Here is a 20,030-nt window from a genome sequence, read left to right as displayed (position 1 = left end):
TCCTGAACATGGAGAAGCACAGAAACCTCAAAAAAGGCTCACCATACCACAAGGGCCCAAAGGCAAACAGAGTCTTGGTAAAAATCTGCCAACACACCGATAAAGTGCAAACAGTTGTGACTGATTTCAAACTGAAACCTCTACAGCTAGCTGTCAGGTCTGAAGGACAGGGGAACAGAAAAACCCCAAACACCAGATCCCAGCACGCACAACATCCAAGTTATGTAAAAGACATTCCTTCTGGGAAGGATTGGGACAAAAAGGAGGAACAACAATTTCCTGATTAATATTGCGATCCGACACTACCTTAGGAAGAAATTCCAGCTTAGTACAAAAGGACTGCCTTATCTGCATAAAAAATAAGGTAAGGTGAATCACACTGCAGAGCCGAAAGCTCAGAAACTCTGCGAGCAGAAGAAATAGTAAGAAACAAAACGTTCCAAGATAACAATTCAATATCAACAGAATGCATCGGCTCAAACGGAGCCTGCTGCAAAACATTAAGAACAAGGTTAAGGCTCCAAGGAGGAGCAACAGGTTTAAACAGAGGCCTGATCCTGACCAGGGCCTGAACAAAAGATTGGACATCTGGCAGATATGCCAGACGTTTGTGCAAAAGGATAGACAGTGCAGAAATCTGACCCTTCAGAGTACTGACTGACAAACCATTCTCCAGGCCCTCCTGAAGAAAAGACAAGATTCTGGGTACCCTGACCCTACTCCAAGAGAAACCCTTCAATTCACACCAATATAGGTATTTGCGCCATACCTCATGGTAAATCTTACGAGTAACTGGTTTACGCACCTGAAGCATGGTATCAATGACCGTCAAGGAAAAGCCACGCCTGGCCAAAACTAGGTGTTCAATCTCCAAGCAGTCAGCTTCAGAGAATCTAGATTTGGATAGAGGAAAGGACCCTGAATTAGAAGGTCCTTCCTCAGAGGTAACCCCTAGGGTAGAAGAGATTACATCTTTACCAGCTCTGTGAACCAGATCCTGTGAGGCCATGCGGGAGCTATTAGAATCACAGAAGCTCTCTCCTGCTTGATACGAGCAATGACTCAAGGAAGGAGAGCAAACTGATGAAACAGATACGTTAAATTAAAGTTTCAAGGATCCGCCAGAGCATCTATCAGAGCAGCTTGAGGGTCTCTTGACCTTGAACCGTACTTTGGAAGCTTGGCATTTTGATGAGACGCCAACAGATCCAACTCCGGAACCCCCCCCACTTGAGGGTTATCCTTGAGAACATTTCCGGATGGAGAGCTGACTCCCTGGGATGAAAGGTCTGTCTGCTCAGAAAATTGTCATCCCAGTTTTCCACCACTGGGATGTGGATGGCAGATAGACAATCGTGAGCTTCCGCCCACTGTAGAATGCGAGTCACCTCCTTCATAGCTAAGGAACTCCGAGTTCCTCCCTGATGGTTGATTTAAGCCACGAGGTGATGTCCGATTGAAAGCTGATACACCAGACTAAAGATAATTGTGGCAATGCTTTCAAGGCATTGAAGATTGCTCTCAACTCCAAGATGTTTATGGGAAGAGAAAACTCCTCCCGAGTCCACAGGCCCTGAGCTTTTAGTGAGCCCCAAACTGCTCCCCAGCCTAACAGGCTGGCATCCGTGGTCACAATCACCCAGGAAGGTCTCAGGAAGCTAGTCCCCCGAGACAGATGGTCCTGTGAAATCCACCACAAGAGGGAGTCTCTTGTAAGGGGATCCAGATCTATCCTCTGCGATAGATCTGAATGGTCTCCGTTCCCTTGACTGAGCATGCATAGTTGCAGAGGTCTCAGATGGAACCGAGCAAAAGGAATGATGTCCATGGAAGCAACCATCAGACCAATCACCTCCATGCATTGAGCCACTGATGGATTAATAGCAGACTTGAGAGAAAGGCACGAAGCAAGAAGTTTGGATTTTCTGACACTTCATGGACAGGGAATCTATGATTGTCCCTAAGCAACACACCCTTGTAGCTGGAACAAGGGAACTATTTTCCAGATTTACTTTCCACCCGTGGGAACGCAGAAACGACAACAACATCTCTGTATGAGATTTTGTTATTTGAAAAGATGACGCCTGAACCAAGATGTCGTCTAGGTAAGGCACCACCGCAATTCACTGAGATCTGACCACTGCCAATAGAGACCCCAGAATCTTTGTGAATATTCTGGGAGCTGTGGCAAGGCCATACGGAAGTGCAACAAACTGGAAATGCTTGTCCAGAAAGGCAAATCTCAGAAACTGGTGATGGTCCCTGTGAATGGGAACATGAAGATACGCGTCATTCAGGTATATGGACGTCAAGAACTGACCCTCTTGGACTAAGGGAAGAAAGGAACGAATGGTATCCATTTTTAAGGTCGGAACCCTGAGGAATTTGTTGAGACACTTTAGGTCTAAAACGGGACGGAAAGTTCCCTCCTTTTTGGGAACCACAAAAACATTTGAATAGAATCCTAGACCCCGTTCCCTTATAGGAACTGGAACAATCACTCCCAGGGAAGATATGTCCTTTACGCAGTTTAAGAAGGCCTCTCTTTTTACCTGGTCTGCAGATAATCTTGAGAGGATGAATCTGCCCCTGGGAAGACAAGTCTTGAAACCTATTTTGTAACACTGGGATACTATGTCCACAGCCCAAGGGTCTGGAACATCTTGTATCCAAGCCTGATGAAAAAGGGAAAGTCTGCCCCATACCTAATCCAGGACATGACCGGGGGCAATCCCTTCATGCTGATTTAGAATCAGTGGAAGGCTTCTTGGTTTGCTTCCCCTTATTCCAAGGCTGACGTGACCTCCATGAGGTCTTGGATTGCTCCGGTTTGGAAGAGAAGGAAAACTTCTGTCCTTTGAAATTACAAAAGGAACGTAAATTAGAATTCTGGCGACCCTTAAGTCTATTCTTCTTGTCCTGAGGTAGGAAAGATCCCTTTCCACCCATAATCTCATAAATTATCTCCGCCAGACCAGGACCAAATAAAGTCTTACCCTTTTAAGGTGAAGACAAGAGCTTGGATTTGGAAGTTACATCAGCCGACCAAGATTTTAATCACAAAGCTCTGCGAGCTCGAACTGCAAAGCTAGACATTTTGGCTCCCAGCCTAAACACTTGCATGTTGGCATCACAGATAAAAGTATTGGCCAGTTTAAGAGCCTTGATCCCATCTTGGAGCTCCTCTATAGTAGTCTTTTCTGAAATCAGCTCAGACAAAGCATCGCACCAATAAGATGCTGCTCCCGCAACCGTAGCAATACTTGCAGCAGCTTGCCACGGTAATCCTTGATGAATGTACTTTTTTTTTTTTAAGTAAGCCTCTAGCTTCTTAGCCATGGGATCCTTGAAAGAACAACTATCCTTAATATAGTAATTATTTTAGCTAGAGTAGAAATCACTCCTTCTACCTTATGCACAGTGCGCCACAAGTCATGAATGGAGTCAGCAACAGGATACATTTTTTTTTTTTTTTTTAAAAACAGGGGAAGGGGAAAAAATAATCCCTGGCTTATCCTATTTCTGAACTATAATTTCTGACATCTTGTCTGGAACAGGAAAAACTTCCACAGATGAGGGAGTAACAAACTCTATTAAGTTTAGTTGACTTTTCAGGGTTGACAACGACAGAAGGTTCAAAATCATCTAAGGTAGCAAGTACCTCCTTCAGAAGTATTCAGAGGTGTTCAATCTTAAAGGGACATAAAACAAGTTGGGATAGAGACAAAATATAATATGTTCTTTAATTACTTTACCTGCAAATTTATACTGCAGTGCCTCGCCATTAACCCTTTCTTTTAAGTTTCTGAATTGTAAAGCTCTAACACCCCCCCCCTCCCCACACACACAATTCCTTTTATGGCTGTATCTATATCTATTGTTGCTTTTGTAGTATACAAAAATGCATAGGGATTATGTGCTGGAGAATGCCTAGAAGCGGTGAACTCAGTTGAAATACAATTCCTGTGTCTAAACACTGATAAGGGGGGTGGAGTTTGCTTCTCCAGGCAGCTTAGCTATGTAATTCATTTTGCTTATTTTTGAAAAACAATTTTTAAAAAATTATGCAAACTATTTTTAATGAATTAGCCCTTTTAAGATATGCACAGATCTCAACCTGTTTTATGTCCCTTTAAATCTAAAAATTAACCTCTTCTAAATCAGTAGATTTTTCCATCATAGATTCAGAATCTACTGTATCCTCGTCATCAGATACCTGAGGGAGACTGACTATCACTGTCTTTGCGGAGTCAGAACCCTTACTGAGAGAAATATTTTTAGACTTTCTCTTCCGCAGGGCACTGCATGTTAAACCGTTAAAGCTTGGGACATTTGAGGGGAAAGCTGAGGCATAGGCAGTACAACACTATCTTGAGAGACAGAAGGCTCTGAGAGATTAATCTTATCTTTCAATAATAAAGTCTTATTTAGCTAAGAGGAGCAAAACTGGACAGGAGGAATCACATTTGCCTCCAAGAAAAACAAACATTTTTCAAAGGAACCACTATGTTCATTAGTGTCCATCACTATGAATAAATTGGTCTCACAAAAAAAGAGAAAAATAAATATAAAAGTCCAAAGTCAAAAAGAGTATGTGATTAGAAGTATATGTAAACCGTTTGCAGCATTAGAAGTATATGTAAACAGTTTGCAGTAAAAAACAGGCAGTAAAAAGCATCGTAATACCTCAGCTCTGTCTGTGAGAGAGAAATCGCCCAATTTTCACTGTCAGGAGGCCTGAATCTGTTAGTTAGCATGTTCCTTATAGGGAAATAGCTGTTGTCAGGGGAGGGGGTAGTGCATAAATGTGTCTAGTGATGATGTAGTTAAAACAATTTACAATATATTTCATCCCTATTGTCTCCCTTTCTGTGTGTCACAACAATCCAATTCTTTTCTGCTTCTCACTATAAAAACAGCAAACTAAATAACTTCTATCATATCTTAGACCACTAGGTCAGAGACTGATTATCTGGCATACAGGAAAGAGTTAGCATTTATCACACCTGCAAAGACAAGCTAAATACATTTATAAAGTGAAAAGGACAGAAAGGTCAAAATTGAAATGTGCATGGGTGCCTTTCAATGTTATACAGAATTTGCAATATACTTCCATTAGCAAAAATATTGTGAATAAAAGTTATTGTTTTCCAGTGGCATATACACATATTCCGTGCAGGCCAATGCATCAGGATGCATCAGGATTCAAGCTCAGAGAGATGACGGTGTGTATTGTGTCTGAAGACTTAATTTGTGTCACACCACTGCTGAGTCTCTTAGAAGGGGTGGTGTTTTGAATACTGGTGCATAAGATCTCACAGCATATGTGTGTATGTCACTAAACAACACAAAAAACTAAATTTATGCTTACCTGATAAATTTCTTTCTTTACGGATATGGTAAGTCCTCAGGATCATCAATTACTGTTGGAAATATCACTCCTGGCCAGCAGGAGGCGGCAAAGAGCACCCCAGCAAAGCTGTTAAGTATTACTCCCCTTCCCACAATCCCCAGTCATTCGACCGAAGGAAAATGGAGAAAAGGAATAACACAAGGTATAGAGGTGCCTGAGGTTTATACAAAAAAAACTGTCACAGAAAAAAAGGGCGGGATCATCATCAATTACTGTTGGGAATCAATACCCAAGCCAGAGGACACAGATGATTAGGGAGGGACAAGACAGGTAACCTAAACAGAAGGCACCACCACTTGAAGAAACTTTCTCCTAAAAGAAGCCTCAGCCGAGCCAAAAGTATCAAATTTATAAAATTTAGAAAAAAGTATGCAAAAGAGGACCAAGCTGCAGCCTTGCAAATCTGTTCCACAGAAACTTCATTTTTGAAAGCCCATGAAGAAGAAATGAGCTTTGATTCTCTCAGGAGGCTGCTGTCCAGCAGTCTCATACGCCAAACAAATTATACTTCTCAACCAGAGAGAAAGGGAAGTAGCAGTAGCTTTCTGACCATTGCGTTTCCCAACAAACAAACAATGCAGAAAACTGGTAAAAGACCTAAGTCACCTGCAAATAGAATTTAAGAGCCCGCACAACATCTACGTTGTGTAACAAACGTTCCTTATTAGAATAAGGATTAGGATAGAGAGAAGGAACAACAATTTCCTGATTAATATTTCTATCCGAAAAAACCTTATGAAGAAAACCAAACTTGGTACGAAGAACTGTCTTATCTGCATGAAACAAAACCTTCCAAGATAACAACTTAATATCTATGGAATGCATTGGCTCAAACGGAGCCTGTTGCAAAACTTTAAGAACAAGGTTAAGGCTCAAAGGTGGAGCTACAGGTTTAAACACAGGCCTGATTCTGACCAAGGCCTGACAAAAGGATTGCACATCTGGCATGTCCGCCAGACGTTTGTGCAGCAAAATAGATTGAGCAGAAATCTGACCCTTCAGAGTACTGACAGACAAACCCTTCTCCAAACCTTCCTGGAGAAAAGATAAAATTCTTGGAATCCTGACTCTACTCCAAGAGTATCCCTTGGAGTCACACCAATAAAGATATTTACGCCATATCTTATGGTAAATCTTTCTAGTTACAGGTTTACAAGCCTGAATCATGGTCTCAATGACCGACTCGGAAAATCCACGCTTAGATAAAATTAAGCGTTCAATCTCCAAGCAGTCAGCTTTAGTGAAATGAGATTTGGATGAAGAAAAGGACCCTGAAGTAGAAGGTCCTTCCTCAGAGGAAGTCTCCACGGCAGTAGAGACAACATTTCCACTAGGTCTGCATACCAGATACTGCAAGGCCACGCAGGAGCTATTAGAATCACTGATGCTCTCTCCTGCATGATCCAAGCAATGACTTGTGGAAGGAGAGCAAACAGAGGAAAAAGGTATGCCAACCTGAAGTTCCAATGAACTGCCAGAGCATCTATCAGGAAAGCCTGAGGATCCCTCGACTTTGAACCGTACTTTGGAAGCTTAGCGTTCTGTCGAGACTCCATCAGATCCATTTCCGGTAACCCCCATTTGATGGTAAACCTGGAGAACACTTCCGGATGGAGTTCCCACTCCCTGGGATGAAAAGTCTGTCTGCTTAGGAAATCCGCTTCCCAATTGTCCACTCCTGGGATGTGAATGGCAGATAGACAGCTATTGTGAGCTTCCACCCACTGAATGATTCGAGCCACCTCCTTCATGGCTAAGGATTTCAGAGATCCCCCTGGTGGTTGATGTAAGCCACTGAGGTTATGTTGTCTGACTGGAACCTGATAAACTGGGCTAAAGCCAGCTGAGGCCAAGCCATCAAGGCATTGAGGATCGCTCTCAACTCCAATATGTTTATAGGGAGAGCAGATTCCTCCTGAGATCACAGTCCCAGCACCTTTAACGAGTCCCAGACTGCTCCCCAGCCCATCAGGCTTGCGTCTGTGGTCACAATCACCCATGAGGGTCTCCAAAAGCATGTCCCATGAGACAGCCACCACGGAAGAGAGAGTCTTTTGTCGCTTGATCTAGAACTATCCTCTGAGATAGGTCCGCATAATCCCTGTTCCATTGACTGAGCATGCATAACTATGTCCATGGAAGCCAGCATCAGACCAATTATCTCCATACATTGGGCCACTGATGGCCGTACAGCAGACTGAAGAGATGGGTCAGAAATATTTTCATTGATATGGAATCTATAATGGTTCCTAAGAAGACCACCCTTGTAGCCGGAACAAGGGAATTTTTTTCCAAATTCACCTTCCATCCATGGGAATGAAGATAAGACAACAATATCTCTGGGTGAGATTTTGCTAGTTGAAAAGATGGCGCCTGAACCAGAATGACATCCAGATAAGGTTCCACTGCAATTCCCTGAGACCGAATTACTGTGGATAGGACAAATGGAAGGGCCACAAACTGAAAGTGTTTGTCACGATAGGCAAACCTCAGAAATTTGTGATGATCCCTGTGAATGGGAACGTGGAGGTACACATCCTTCAGGTCTATGGTCATCATGAACTGACCCTCTTGCACTAGAGGAAGAATGGAACGGATAGTCTCCATTTTAGAGGACGGCACTCTGAGAATAGGCCTGAAAGTTCCCTCTTTTTTGGGAACCACAAACAGGTTGGAGTAGAACCCTAGACCCTGATCCTGTATTGGGACTGGAACTATCACTCCCAGGAGGAAAAGATCCTGTACACATTTCAAGAACGCCTGTCTTTTTATCTGGTCTACAGATAATCTTGAGATGGAATCTGCCCCTGGGAGGAAAGTTCTTGAATTCTAACTTGTAACCCTGGGATACTATGTCCACGGCCCACGGGTCTGGGACATCTCGTATCCATGCTTGAGAAAACAGAGTCTGCCCCCACTTGATCTGATCCCAGATCAGGGGGCAAACCCTTCATGCTGACTTAGATTCAGCTGCGGGCTTCAAAGATTGCTTGCCCTTGTTCCAAGACTGACTGGGTTTCCAAGAAGGCTTGGACTGTTCCTACTTGGTAGAGGAGGGGGAAGACTTACCTCTGAAGTTACGAAAAAAAAGAAAATTACTCTGATGTCCTTTCGATTTATTCTTCTTATCTTGGGGCAGAAAGGATCCTTTACCACCCGTGATATCGGAAATAATTTCTGCCAAACCTGGCCCAAACAAGGTCTTTCCCTTGTAAGGAATCTCCAAAATCTTAGATTTAGAAGAAACATCCGCTGGCCAAGATTTCAGCCATATTACTCTATGCGCCAAAATTGTGAAACCAGACATTTTGGCCCCCAACTTAATGACCTGCAAAGAAGCGTCAGTAATAAAAGAATTGGCTAACTTAAGAGCCTTTATCCTGTCTTGTATCTGCTTGGAGGGACTCAGACAGAGCGTCAAACCAATATGCTGCCGCACTGGTCACTGTAGCAATACTCACCGCCGGTTTCCATTGTAAACCCTGATGAATATACATCTTCTTTAAGAAAGCATCCAGCTTCTTGTCCATAGGGTCATTGAAAAAACAAACTATCCTCAATAGGAGTAGTAGTCCTCTTGGCCAGGGTAGAAATCGCCCTTTCCACCTTGGGGTCCATCTGTCAAAGGGAATTCCAGGTCTCTCCCATTCCCGGGCAAAAATCTCCGTAGCATGGTCTGGCACTGGAAACACCTCCCCAGGGGAGTGAACCTGAAAGTAATTATTTAATTTGCTAGATTTCTTAGGGTTGACAACAACAGGAGTATCAGAGTCGTACAAAGTAGCCAAAAGCTCCTTTAACAAAACACGAAGGTGTTCAAGCTTGAATCTGAAGGAAACCACTTCAGCATCAGAAGAAGGGATTATACTATTTGAATCTGAGATTTCACCCTCATGGTGAAACTGCATTTGCGGTTGTCTACTGCCCCCTAGGGGATTAAAACTGATATGACAGCCAAATAAATTAAAGGGACATTATACACTCATTTTTACTTTGCATAAATGTTTTGTAGATTATCTATTTATATAGCCCATAAAGTTTTTTGTTTTTTTAAATGTATAGTTTTGCTCATTTTTAAATAATATTGCTCTGATTTTCAGACTCCTAACCAAGCCCCAAAGTTTGATGTGAATACCGTCAGCTACCTACTCCAGCTTGCTCCTGTTTATGTAAAGGGTCTTTTCATATGCAAAAGAAGGGGGAGGAGAGGATGGTCTTATTTCCCACTTGCAGTGGGCTTTCCAACTACCTTTTCAACAGAGCTAAACTGAAACTTTCTAAGTAAGTTTTTAAACAGTTTTATACTGGATTTTTATATCAGTATCTGTGCATCTTATTCTTTATAGTAGTGTCTATTACATGCAGTTATATGAAAATGAGTGTATACTATCCCTTTAACTATTGAAACACATACAGAGCCAGATGAGCCAATCAGGGAAGCGTCTCCCAAATCACCAATCAATGCTAAGCACCCAAAGGGCCAATCGAGACAAGCTTCCGTGGGGCGTTTCCAAATAATCACCAATGATTAAGAAAGAATAATAAAGGGAGGGGATTATAACATGATATAACCTCATGCAAAAGGAGATAGAAGGAGGTCTTTTGTCTAATGAAACTGTACCTTCTGATACATTGTATCAAACTGTGTTTGTGGTAATTGTTCCTCTGTTATCCTCTATGTAAAGCTAGTAGCCTCTATGCTGATGATGCCAGGAGCTGGGCCGCCATGCAGTTCCAATCAGACTCGTCTGTCAGCTTTATGAGCGAATCCAAATGATCCAAATATGCAGCTTGTGCCTTGGAGTGGATGAGGAAAAAATTAACAGGAACAGAGATTCTCCCTGAAAGTGCTAATAAACGGTATTGTTGTGTTAAGTTCCTCTTTATATACAAAGGGACATTGAACACTTGTTAAACACTATAAGAGTCAGCATTCGGCATTCAAAAGTGAATCCAAAGTGCTTTAAAGTGATGGGATACCAGGTAGTAAAGTGCATCTACGTGTTTCGGCTGTAGGTCAGCCTTTATCAAGATGCCCACCTTAGTTACCTGGTCGCCTTAAATACCAGAAAAGATTTCAATGATCTATGATTGACAAGTGTTTAGGCCAATCAAAAAAGTTCACACAGGTTCCGGTTAATATACAAAACTCTGAGTTAATAGATCTGTGTCAAACTTACTTATGTCTGATTCTTAAAGGTGTATATACCTAAAAACCAATGTTATCATATTGTCCTCTACACACATAACTTTTAGGTGCTAATAAATCCCAAAAACTATGTTCTAATATAGGGGTTAACATTTATTATTAAAAAAAAATTATTTAAAAATGTTATGTGTTTCATAGTCATGTGTAGTTTAAAACTAATCATTAATGCTAAGTAATTTATCTTTGCAAATATATATATATTTTAGAATTTGTCTTAATTGTAGATAATTAAGAATTTATTTCAGCTCAGATAAATTGGCATAGGAATTGGCTGTTTGCACTAATAATATATATAATTTCTGATGTTTTAAATTGAAGTTATATAGGATCAATTGTAGGCTAAGTAGCTTAATCGTACTGGTCTGAAAGTTAGTGGCTTATACTTTGGTATTTTAATGCAACTTTGATTTGGGAGATTATTGTGAGTAAAGTTAAATTTTAAAGGTATATTTGGTTTGCTTTGTAAAGAATATTGTAACACCATAAGTGTGTATCATCTGATTCATAATCTGGTTTTCTATAAATATAATTCAATGTGTTTATAACTAACTAATATAAAGAATTTAATTGTTTCGTATATGCATTTTATTGGGGGTTTGATTTAAAGAATAATTATTAAATATATTGTATTATAACCCGGCCATATACTGACAAGCGAGAGCTCTTCCCCAGAAGAAACCAAAATGGCACTTACCTGCATCCTTCACTGTCCGGCAGGAGGACATCTCACCCGGCATGAGAGGAAGCCACTCCTCACAGAGACCTGTGGAAACAAGAAAGGACAGAGTAAACCTACTCTGGCTTTCTATATCAGGGCAGCAATTTGTCAGGAAACACAGTGAGGCCCACCTCACAAGTTCCTAACTGCTTGAAAGCCACCACTGCCCTACTAAAGAGGCTAACGTGGAGTACAGCTAGACCCTCTCAAGATGGGGACAATCAGAGCAAACCTACTCTGGCTTTCAAAATAATAAAATCTTGATTGAAGAGAAATTCTCAGACACCAAAACTTCCCCTCCTCCTTGCACTGAAGGCAAAGAGAATGACTAGGGATTGTGGGAAGGGGAGTGGTATTTAACAGCTTTGCTGTGGTGCTCTTTGCCTCCTCCTGCTGACCAGGAGTGATATTCCCAACAGTAATTGATGATCCCGTGGACTCACCATATCTTAGGAAAGAAAATACTTTAGTAAAAGTTATTTCTAATTTAACTATAATGTACCACTATAATATTTAAAAATGAAATGCACCCATGTCCATCTCAATTGTCAACTTTCCATCCCTTTAAAAAATATATAAAAATCAGTCTATACAGTTCAATCTGTTAGCCTTTTTTTTTTTAAATGAACCTACTAAAAACTTACCTGATGGTAAAGGAATGTAAATTCTCTTCTCCAAGCGTCTTCTTAAAGCCTCATCTATGTCCCATGGAAAGTTAGTAGCTGCAAGGACCATAACCATTTTTAATGGATCCTCATTTTCAGATGCACCACCTACACCTAAATAAATCCAAAACATAAGAATTTATTTATGTTATGTTACTAACAGTAACCAGGACTGATAACTTTGTATATGGTCATGTAAAATAGGTTGATTATTACTTATACAGTTGCAAAACTAAGCTTAGGAATATGTCTGCTGACAAAAGGATTGTTTCTCTTTGTGTCTTAATGACATTGCATATGTCTTTTGTAAAAAATTTTAACTTTGCATTTAATTACACAATTTTACACAAACTGCTTCAACTGATCAATTTAATAATGATTCACATATAGTGTGTTTGTTTACTGGGTCTGTTAGAATTACTAATAACAAGAAATACTAACTGTGCATAGTATCATGTAAAATATGTTGAATAGGCTGTGTTGACTCAATTTAATAAACCATATATTTCTTCCATTAAAGGGACAGTAAACACCAAAAATGTTATTGTTTAAAAAACATAATTTATGTAAGAACTTACCTGATAAATTAATTTCTTTCATATTGGCAAGAATCCATGAACTAGTGACGTATGGGATATACAATCCTACCAGGAGCGGCAAAGTTTCCCAAACCTCAAAATGACTATAAATACACCCCTCACCACACTCACAATTCAGTTTAATGAATAGCCAAGTAGTGCGGTGATAAAATAAGGAGTAAAAAAGCATACAAAAAACAAAATTTATGCTTACCTGATAAATTTATTTCTCTTGTGGTGCATCCAGTCCACGGATTCATCCATTACTTGTGGGATATTCTCCTTCCCAACAGGAAGCTGCAAGAGGATCACCCACAGCAGAGCTGTCTCTATAGCTCCTCCCCTAACTGCCACCTCCCAGTCATTCGACCGAAGACAAGCAAGAGAAAGGAGAAACTATAGGGTGCAGTGGTGACTGTAGTTTAAAAATTAAAAAACACCTGCCTTAAAATGACAGGGCGGGCCGTGGACTGGATACACCACAAGAGAAATAAATTTATCAGGTAAGCATAAATTTTGTTTTCTCTTGTAAGGTGTATCCAGTCCACGGATTCATCCATTACTTGTGGGATACCAATACCAAAGCTATAGGACACGGATGAAGGGAGGGACAAGGCAGGCGCTTAAACGGAAGGCACCACTGCCTGTAAGACCTTTCTCCCAAAAATAGCCTCCGAAGAAGCAAAGGTATCACATCTGTAGAATTTAGAAAAAGTATGAAGCGAAGACCAAGTCGCCTTACAAATCTGTTCAACAGAAGCCTCATTTTTAAAGGCCCATGTGGAAGCCACCACTCTAGTTGAATGAGCTGTAATTCTTACAGGAGGCTGCTGGCCAGCAGTCTCTTAAGCTAAGCGGATTATACTTCTTAACCAAAAAGAAAGAGAAGTTGCTGAAGCCTTTTGGCCTTTCCTCTGTCCAGAGTAGACAACAAACAATGCAGATGTTTGACGAAAATCTTTAGTAGCTTGTAAATAAAACTTTAAAGCACGAACCACGTCAAGATTGTGTAATTTTTGAAGAACGATTAGGACACAGTGACGGGACAACAATCTCTTGATTGATATTCTTATTGGATACCACCTTAGGAAGAAACCCAGGTTTGGTACGCAAAACTACCTTATCTGCATGGAAGATCAGATAAGGGGAATCACACTACAAGGCAGATAACTCTGAAACTCTTCGAGCCGAAGAGATAGCTACCAAGAACAGAACTTTCCAAGATAAAAGCTTGATATCTATGGAATGCAGAGGTTCAAACAGAACCCCTTGAAGAACTTTAAGAACTAAATTTAAACTCCATGGCGGAGCAACAGGTTTAAACACAGGCTTGATTCTAACTAAAGCCTGACAAAACGCCTGAACGTCTGGAACATCCGCCAGACGCTTGTGCAAAAGAATAGACAGAGCAGAAATCTGTCCCTTTAAGGAACTAGCTGACAATCCCTTGGATTCACACCAATGAAGATATTTACACCATATCTTATGATAGATTTTCCTGGTGACAGGCTTTCGAGCCTGAATTAAGGAATCAATGACCGACTCGGAAAAACCACGTTTTGACAAACTCAAGCGTTCAATCTCCAAGCAGTCAGACGCAAAGAAATTAGATTTGGATGTTTGAAGGGACCTTGAAGTAGAAGGTCCTGCCTCAGCGGCAGAGTCCAAGGTGGAAAGAATGACATGTCCACCAGATCTGCGCACCAAGTCCTGAGTGGCCACGCAGGAGCTATCAAAATCACCGAAGCTCTCTCCTGCTTGATCTTGGCAATCAGACGAGGGAGCAGAGGAAACGGTGGAAACACATAAGCCAGGTTGAAAGACCAAGGCGCTGCTAGAGCATCTATCAGCGCTGCCTTGGGATCCCTGGACCTGAACCCGTAACAAGGAAGCTTGGTGTTCTGACGAGACGCCATGAGATCCAGTTCTGGTTTGCCCCAAAGTTGAATCAACTGTGCAAACACCTCCGGATGGAGTTCCCACTCCCCCGGATGAAAAGTCTGTCGACTTAGAAAATCCGCCTCCCAGTTCTCTACTCCTGGGATATGGATAGCTGATAGATGGCAAGAGTGAACCTCTGCCCATAGAATTATTTTTGAAACCTCCAACATTGCTAGGGAACTCCTTGTTCCCCCTTGATGGTTGATGTAAGCTACAGTCGTGATGTTGTCCAACTGAAATCTGCTGAACCTGACCGCAGCTAGCTGAGGCCAAGCCTGAAGAGCATTGAATATCGCTCTTAGTTCCAGAATCTTTATCAGAAGGAGCATCTCCTCCTGAGTCCACAAGCCCTGAGCCTTCAGGGAGTTCCAGACTGCACCCCAGCCCAGAAGGCTGGCATCTGTCATTACTATTGTCCAATCTGGCCTGCGGAAGCTCATACCCTTGGACAGATGGACCCGAGATAACCACCAGAGAAGGGATCCCTGGTCTCTTGATCCAGATTTAGTAGAGGGGACAAATCTGTGTAATCCCCATTCCACTGACTGAGCATGCAGAGTTGCAGCGGTCTGAGATGTAGGCGGGCAAACGGCACTATGTCCATTGCCGCTACCATTAAGCCGATTACTTCCATACACTGAGCCACTGAAGGGCGAGAAGTAGAATAAAGAACACGGCAGGAATTTAGAAATTTTGACAACCTGGCCTCTGTCAGGTAAATCTTCATTTCTACAGAATCTATCAGAGTTCCTAGGAAGGAAACTCTTGTGAGAGGGGACAGAGAACTTTTTTCTTCGTTCACTTTCCACCCATGCGACCTCAGAAATGCCAGAACAATGTCCGTGTGAGACCTGGCAACTTGAAAAGTCGACGCCTGTATCAGAATGTCGTCTGAGTAAGGGGCTACTGCTATAGCCCGTGGCCTTAGGACCGCTAGAAGGGACCCTAGAACCTTTGTAAAGATTCTTGGTGCCATGGCCAACCCGAAGGGAAGAGCCACAAACTGGTAGTGCCTGTATTGACCCTCCTGGATCATAGGAAGGATAGTTCGAATAGTCTCCATCTTGAAGGATGGGACTCTGAGAAATTTGTTTAAGATCTTGAGATCTAAGATTGGTCTGAATGTTCCCTCTTTCTTGGGAACAACAAACAGATTTGAATAAAAGCCCTGTCCCTGTTCCTCCTGCGGAACTGGGTGGATCACTCCCATAACTAGGAGGTCTTGAACACAATGTAAGAATGCTTCTCTCTTTATCTGGTTTGCAGATAAAAGTGAGAGATGAACTCTCCCTTTTGGGGGAGAGGTTTTGAATTCCAGAAGATAACACTTGGACACAATTTCCAATGCCCAGGGATCCTGGACATCTCTTGCCCAAGCCTGGGCGAAGAGAGAGAGTCTGCCCCCTACTTGATCCGTTTCCGGATCGGGGGCTGCTCCTTCATGCTGTCTTAGAGGCAGCAGCAGGCTTCTTGGCCTGTTTCCCCTTGTTCCAAGCCTGGTTAGGTCTCCAGACCGGCTTAGACTGGGCAAAAGTTCCCTCTTGTTTTGTGTTAGAGGAAGTTGAAGCTGCGTCACTCTTGAAGTTTCGAAAGGGCCGAAAACTAGACTGTTTGGTCCTTAATTTGTTGGACCTGTCTTGAGGAAGGGCGTGACCTTTTCCTCCAGTGATGTCAGAAATGATCTCCTTCAGTCCAGGCCCGAATAGGATCTGTCCTTTGAAGGGAATGTTGAGAAGTTTAGACTTTGAAGTCACGTCAGCTGACCAGGATTTAAGCCATAGCGCCCTACGCGCCTGAATAGCAAAACCTGAATTTTTAGCCGTTAGCTTGATTAAATGAACAACGGCGTCAGAAACAAATTAATTGGCTAGATTAAGGGCCCTAAACTTGTCACTAATATCTTCCAACGGGGTTTCAACCTGTAGAGCCTCCTCTAGGGACTCAAACCAGAAAGCCGCGGCAGCAGTGACTGGGGCAATGCATGCAAGAGGCTGGAGAATAAAACCTTGTTGAATAAAAATTTTCTTAAGGTAACCCTCTAATTTTTTATCCATTGGATCTAGAAAAGCACAACTGTCCTCGACAGGGATAGTGGTACGCTTAGCTAGAGTAGAAACTGCTCCCTCCACCTTAGGGACCGTCTGTCATAAGTCCCGTGTAGCGGCGTCTATAGGAAACATCTTTTTAAAAACAGGAGGGGGAGAGAATGGTACACCTGGTCTATCCCATTCCTTAGTAATACTTTCAGAAAACCTTTTAGGGATTGGAAAAACATCAGTGTAAGTAGGTACTGCATAGTATTTATCCAATCTACATAATTTCTCTGGGACTACAATAGTGTCACAGTCGTCCAGAGTCGCTAAAACCTCCCTGAGCAATACGCGGAGGTGTTCAAGCTTAAATTTAAATGTAGACATATCAGAATCAGATTGAAGTATCTTCCCTGAATCAGAAAAATCACCCACAGATTGAAGCTCCCCTGCTTCAGCTTCATTATATTATGAGGGTGTATCAGAGATAGCTACTAAAGCGTCAGAGAGCTCTGTATTTATTCTAGTCCCAGAGCTGTCTCGCTTTCCTTGCAATACTGGCAGTTTAGATAATACCTCTGTAAGGGTATGATTCATAACTGCCGCCATGTCTTGCAAGGTATACGCAATGGGCGTGCCAGATGTACTTGGCGTCCCCTGAACGGGATTTATAGGATCTGACACGTGGGGAGAGTTAGACGGCATAACTTCCTCTTTGTCCATTTCTTCTGGTGATAAATTTTTTAAAGCCAGAATACGGTCTTTGTAATCTATAGTAAAATCAGTGCATTTGGTACACATTCTAAGAGGGGGTTCCACAATGGCTTCTAAACATAATGAACAATGAGTTTCCTCTATGTCAGACATGTTTAAACAGACTAGTAATGAGACCAGCAAGCTTGGAAAGCACTTTAATAACTGTGAACAAGCAAAAAATAAAAATGGTACTGTGCCTTTAAGAGAAAAAAACAATCACAGAAACTGCTAAAACAGTGAAAAAATCAGTAAATCTTACGAAATTTTTACAGTGTGTATAATAGGCTGAAAGAGCATTGCACCCACTTGCAAATGGATGATTAACCCCTTAGTTTCAAAACCGGATAAAAAAAAACGATATAAACCTTTTTAAACAGTCACAACAAACTGCCACAGCTCTACTGTGGCTCCTACCTGCCCATACAACGACTTTGGAAGGCACAAAAACCCCTTAGAGAGGTCCTATATGTTCAGGGGACTCCTTCAGGGAAGCTGGATGTCTCAAGCTGCAAAAACTAATGGAAAATAGGCCCCTCCCAACCTGTACTCACAGTGAGAGGGCCTTAAAAAACTATCCCTAGGCAAAATCTAGTCAGCCATGTGGAAAAACTGGGCCCCAGAATAAAGTTTTATCACCAATATGAAATAAACGTTTATACACCTCAAGCAAACGTTATATCTATACAGTAATGTGAGTAAATAATAAAAATATTACCCTTTACAGCAAGCATGATACCAGTCATTATTAAATCACTGTAATCAGGCTTACCTTAAATAAATCCGGTATTGTCAGCATTTTCTAGCTTATCATTTCTCTAGAAAAATTTAAAACTGCACATACCTCAGAGCAGGAGACCCTGCACGCTATTCCCCCAGCTGAAGTTACCCATCTCTTCAGTTATGTGTGAGAACAGCAATGGATCTTAGTTACAACCTGCTAAGATCATCAAAGACCACAGGCAGACTCTTCTTCAACTTTCTGCCTGAGGCTAAAATATTACAACTCCGGTACCATTTAAAAATAACAAACTTTTGATTGAAGATAAACTACATTAATGCACCACATCTCTCTAGCTGCTTCCCTTGTCGAGAGCTGCAAGAGAATGACTGGGAGGTGGCAGTTAGGGGAGGAGCTATATAGACAGCTCTGCTGTGGGTGATCCTCTTGCAGCTTCCTGTTGGGAAGAAGAATATCCCACAAGTAATGGACTGGATACACCTTACAAGAGAAAGAGGAACTGGAAATAAAATTGTGCTTTTTTATACAAAAATCATAACCACCATAAAAAAGGGTGGGCCTCATGGACTCTTGCCAATATGAAAGAAATTAATTTATCAGGTAAATTCTTAGATAAATTATGTTTTCTTTCATGTAATTGGCAAGAGTCCATGAGCTAGTGACGTATGGGATAGAAATACCCAAGATGTGGGAGACCACAGAAGAGTCACTAGAAAGGGAGGGATAAAATAGAAACAGCTATTTCCGCTGAAAAACCTAAATCCACAACAAAATAAGTCTTTCTTAAAAAAATTCACATAAATTTCAAGAATAAAACTTAAATCATAAGCAGAAGAATCAAACTGAAACAGCTGCCTGAAGAACTTTTCTACAAAAGACTGCTTCAGAAGAAGCAAATACATAAAAATGGTAAAATTTAGTAAATGTATGCAAAGAAGACCAAGTTGCTGCTTTGCAAATCTGATCAACCGAAGCTTCATTCTTAAAAGCCCAAGAAATAGCGACTTATCTAGTAGAATCAGCTGTAATTCTCTGAGGCGGAGACTGTCCTGCCTCTACATAAGCCTTGTGAATCAAAAGCTTTAACCAAGATGCCAAAGAAATGGCAGAGGCTTTCTGACCTTTCCTAGGATCAGAAAAAACAACAAATAGACTAGAAGACTTCCTGAAATCTTTAGTAGCTTCGACATAATATTTCAAAGCTCTTACAACATCCAAAGAATGTAGAGATCTTTCAAGAGTATTCTTGGAATTAGGACACAAGGAAGGAACAACAATTTCCCTACTAATGTTGTTAGAATTCACAACCTTAGGAATAAATTTAAACCAAGTCTGCAAAACAGCCTTATCCTGATGGAAAATCAGAAAAGGAGACTCACAAGAGAGAGCAGACAATTCAGAAACTCTTCTAGCTGAAGAGATAGCCAAAAGGAACAACACTTTCCAAGAAAGTAGTTTAATATCAAAAGAATGCATAGGCTCAAAAGGAGGAACCTGCAAAGCCTTCAAACCCAAATTAAGACTCCAAGGAGGAGAGATTGATATAAATAACAGGCTTGATATGAACTAAAGTCTGAACAAAACAGTGAATATCAGGAAGATTAACAATTTTTCTGTGAAATAAAATAGAAAGAGCAGAGATTTGTCCCTTCAATGTACTTGCAGACAAACCTTTATCCAAACCATCCTGAAGAAACTGTAAAATTCTAGGAATTCTAGAATGTCAAGAGAATTTATGAGAAAAACACCATGAAATAAAGATTTTCCAAACCCGAAAATAAATCTTTCTTGAAACAGACTTACGAGCCTGTAGCATAGTTTTAATCACTGAGTGAGAAAAACCTCTATGACTAAGCAGTAGCACTAAGCGTTCAATTTCCATACCTTCAAATTTAGCGATTTGAGATCCTGATTGAAAAACAGCCCTTGAGACAGAAGGTCAGGCCTTAAAGGAAGTGGCGAAGGTTGGCAACTGGACATC

General features: G+C 41.4%; 1 protein-coding gene across 2 annotated transcripts in view; it reads right to left on the bottom strand.

Annotated features, from left to right (window-relative positions):
• KATNA1 (katanin catalytic subunit A1) overlaps positions 1–20,030 on the bottom strand; it is a 359,770-nt gene that overhangs the window by 55,948 nt on the left and 283,792 nt on the right. For both annotated transcript variants that reach the window (XM_053710632.1, XM_053710633.1), the window contains one exon: positions 11,985–12,119. In XM_053710632.1, coding sequence (XP_053566607.1) covers positions 11,985–12,119 — 135 coding nt within the window. The remainder of the gene's footprint in view (positions 1–11,984; positions 12,120–20,030) is intronic.

Source organism: Bombina bombina, chromosome 4 (assembly GCF_027579735.1).
Source record: "Bombina bombina isolate aBomBom1 chromosome 4, aBomBom1.pri, whole genome shotgun sequence".
Classification (NCBI taxonomy): domain Eukaryota; kingdom Metazoa; phylum Chordata; class Amphibia; order Anura; family Bombinatoridae; genus Bombina; species Bombina bombina.
Note: the sequence above shows the minus strand (reverse complement) of the source record. Positions and strands in the feature narration are given on the sequence as shown.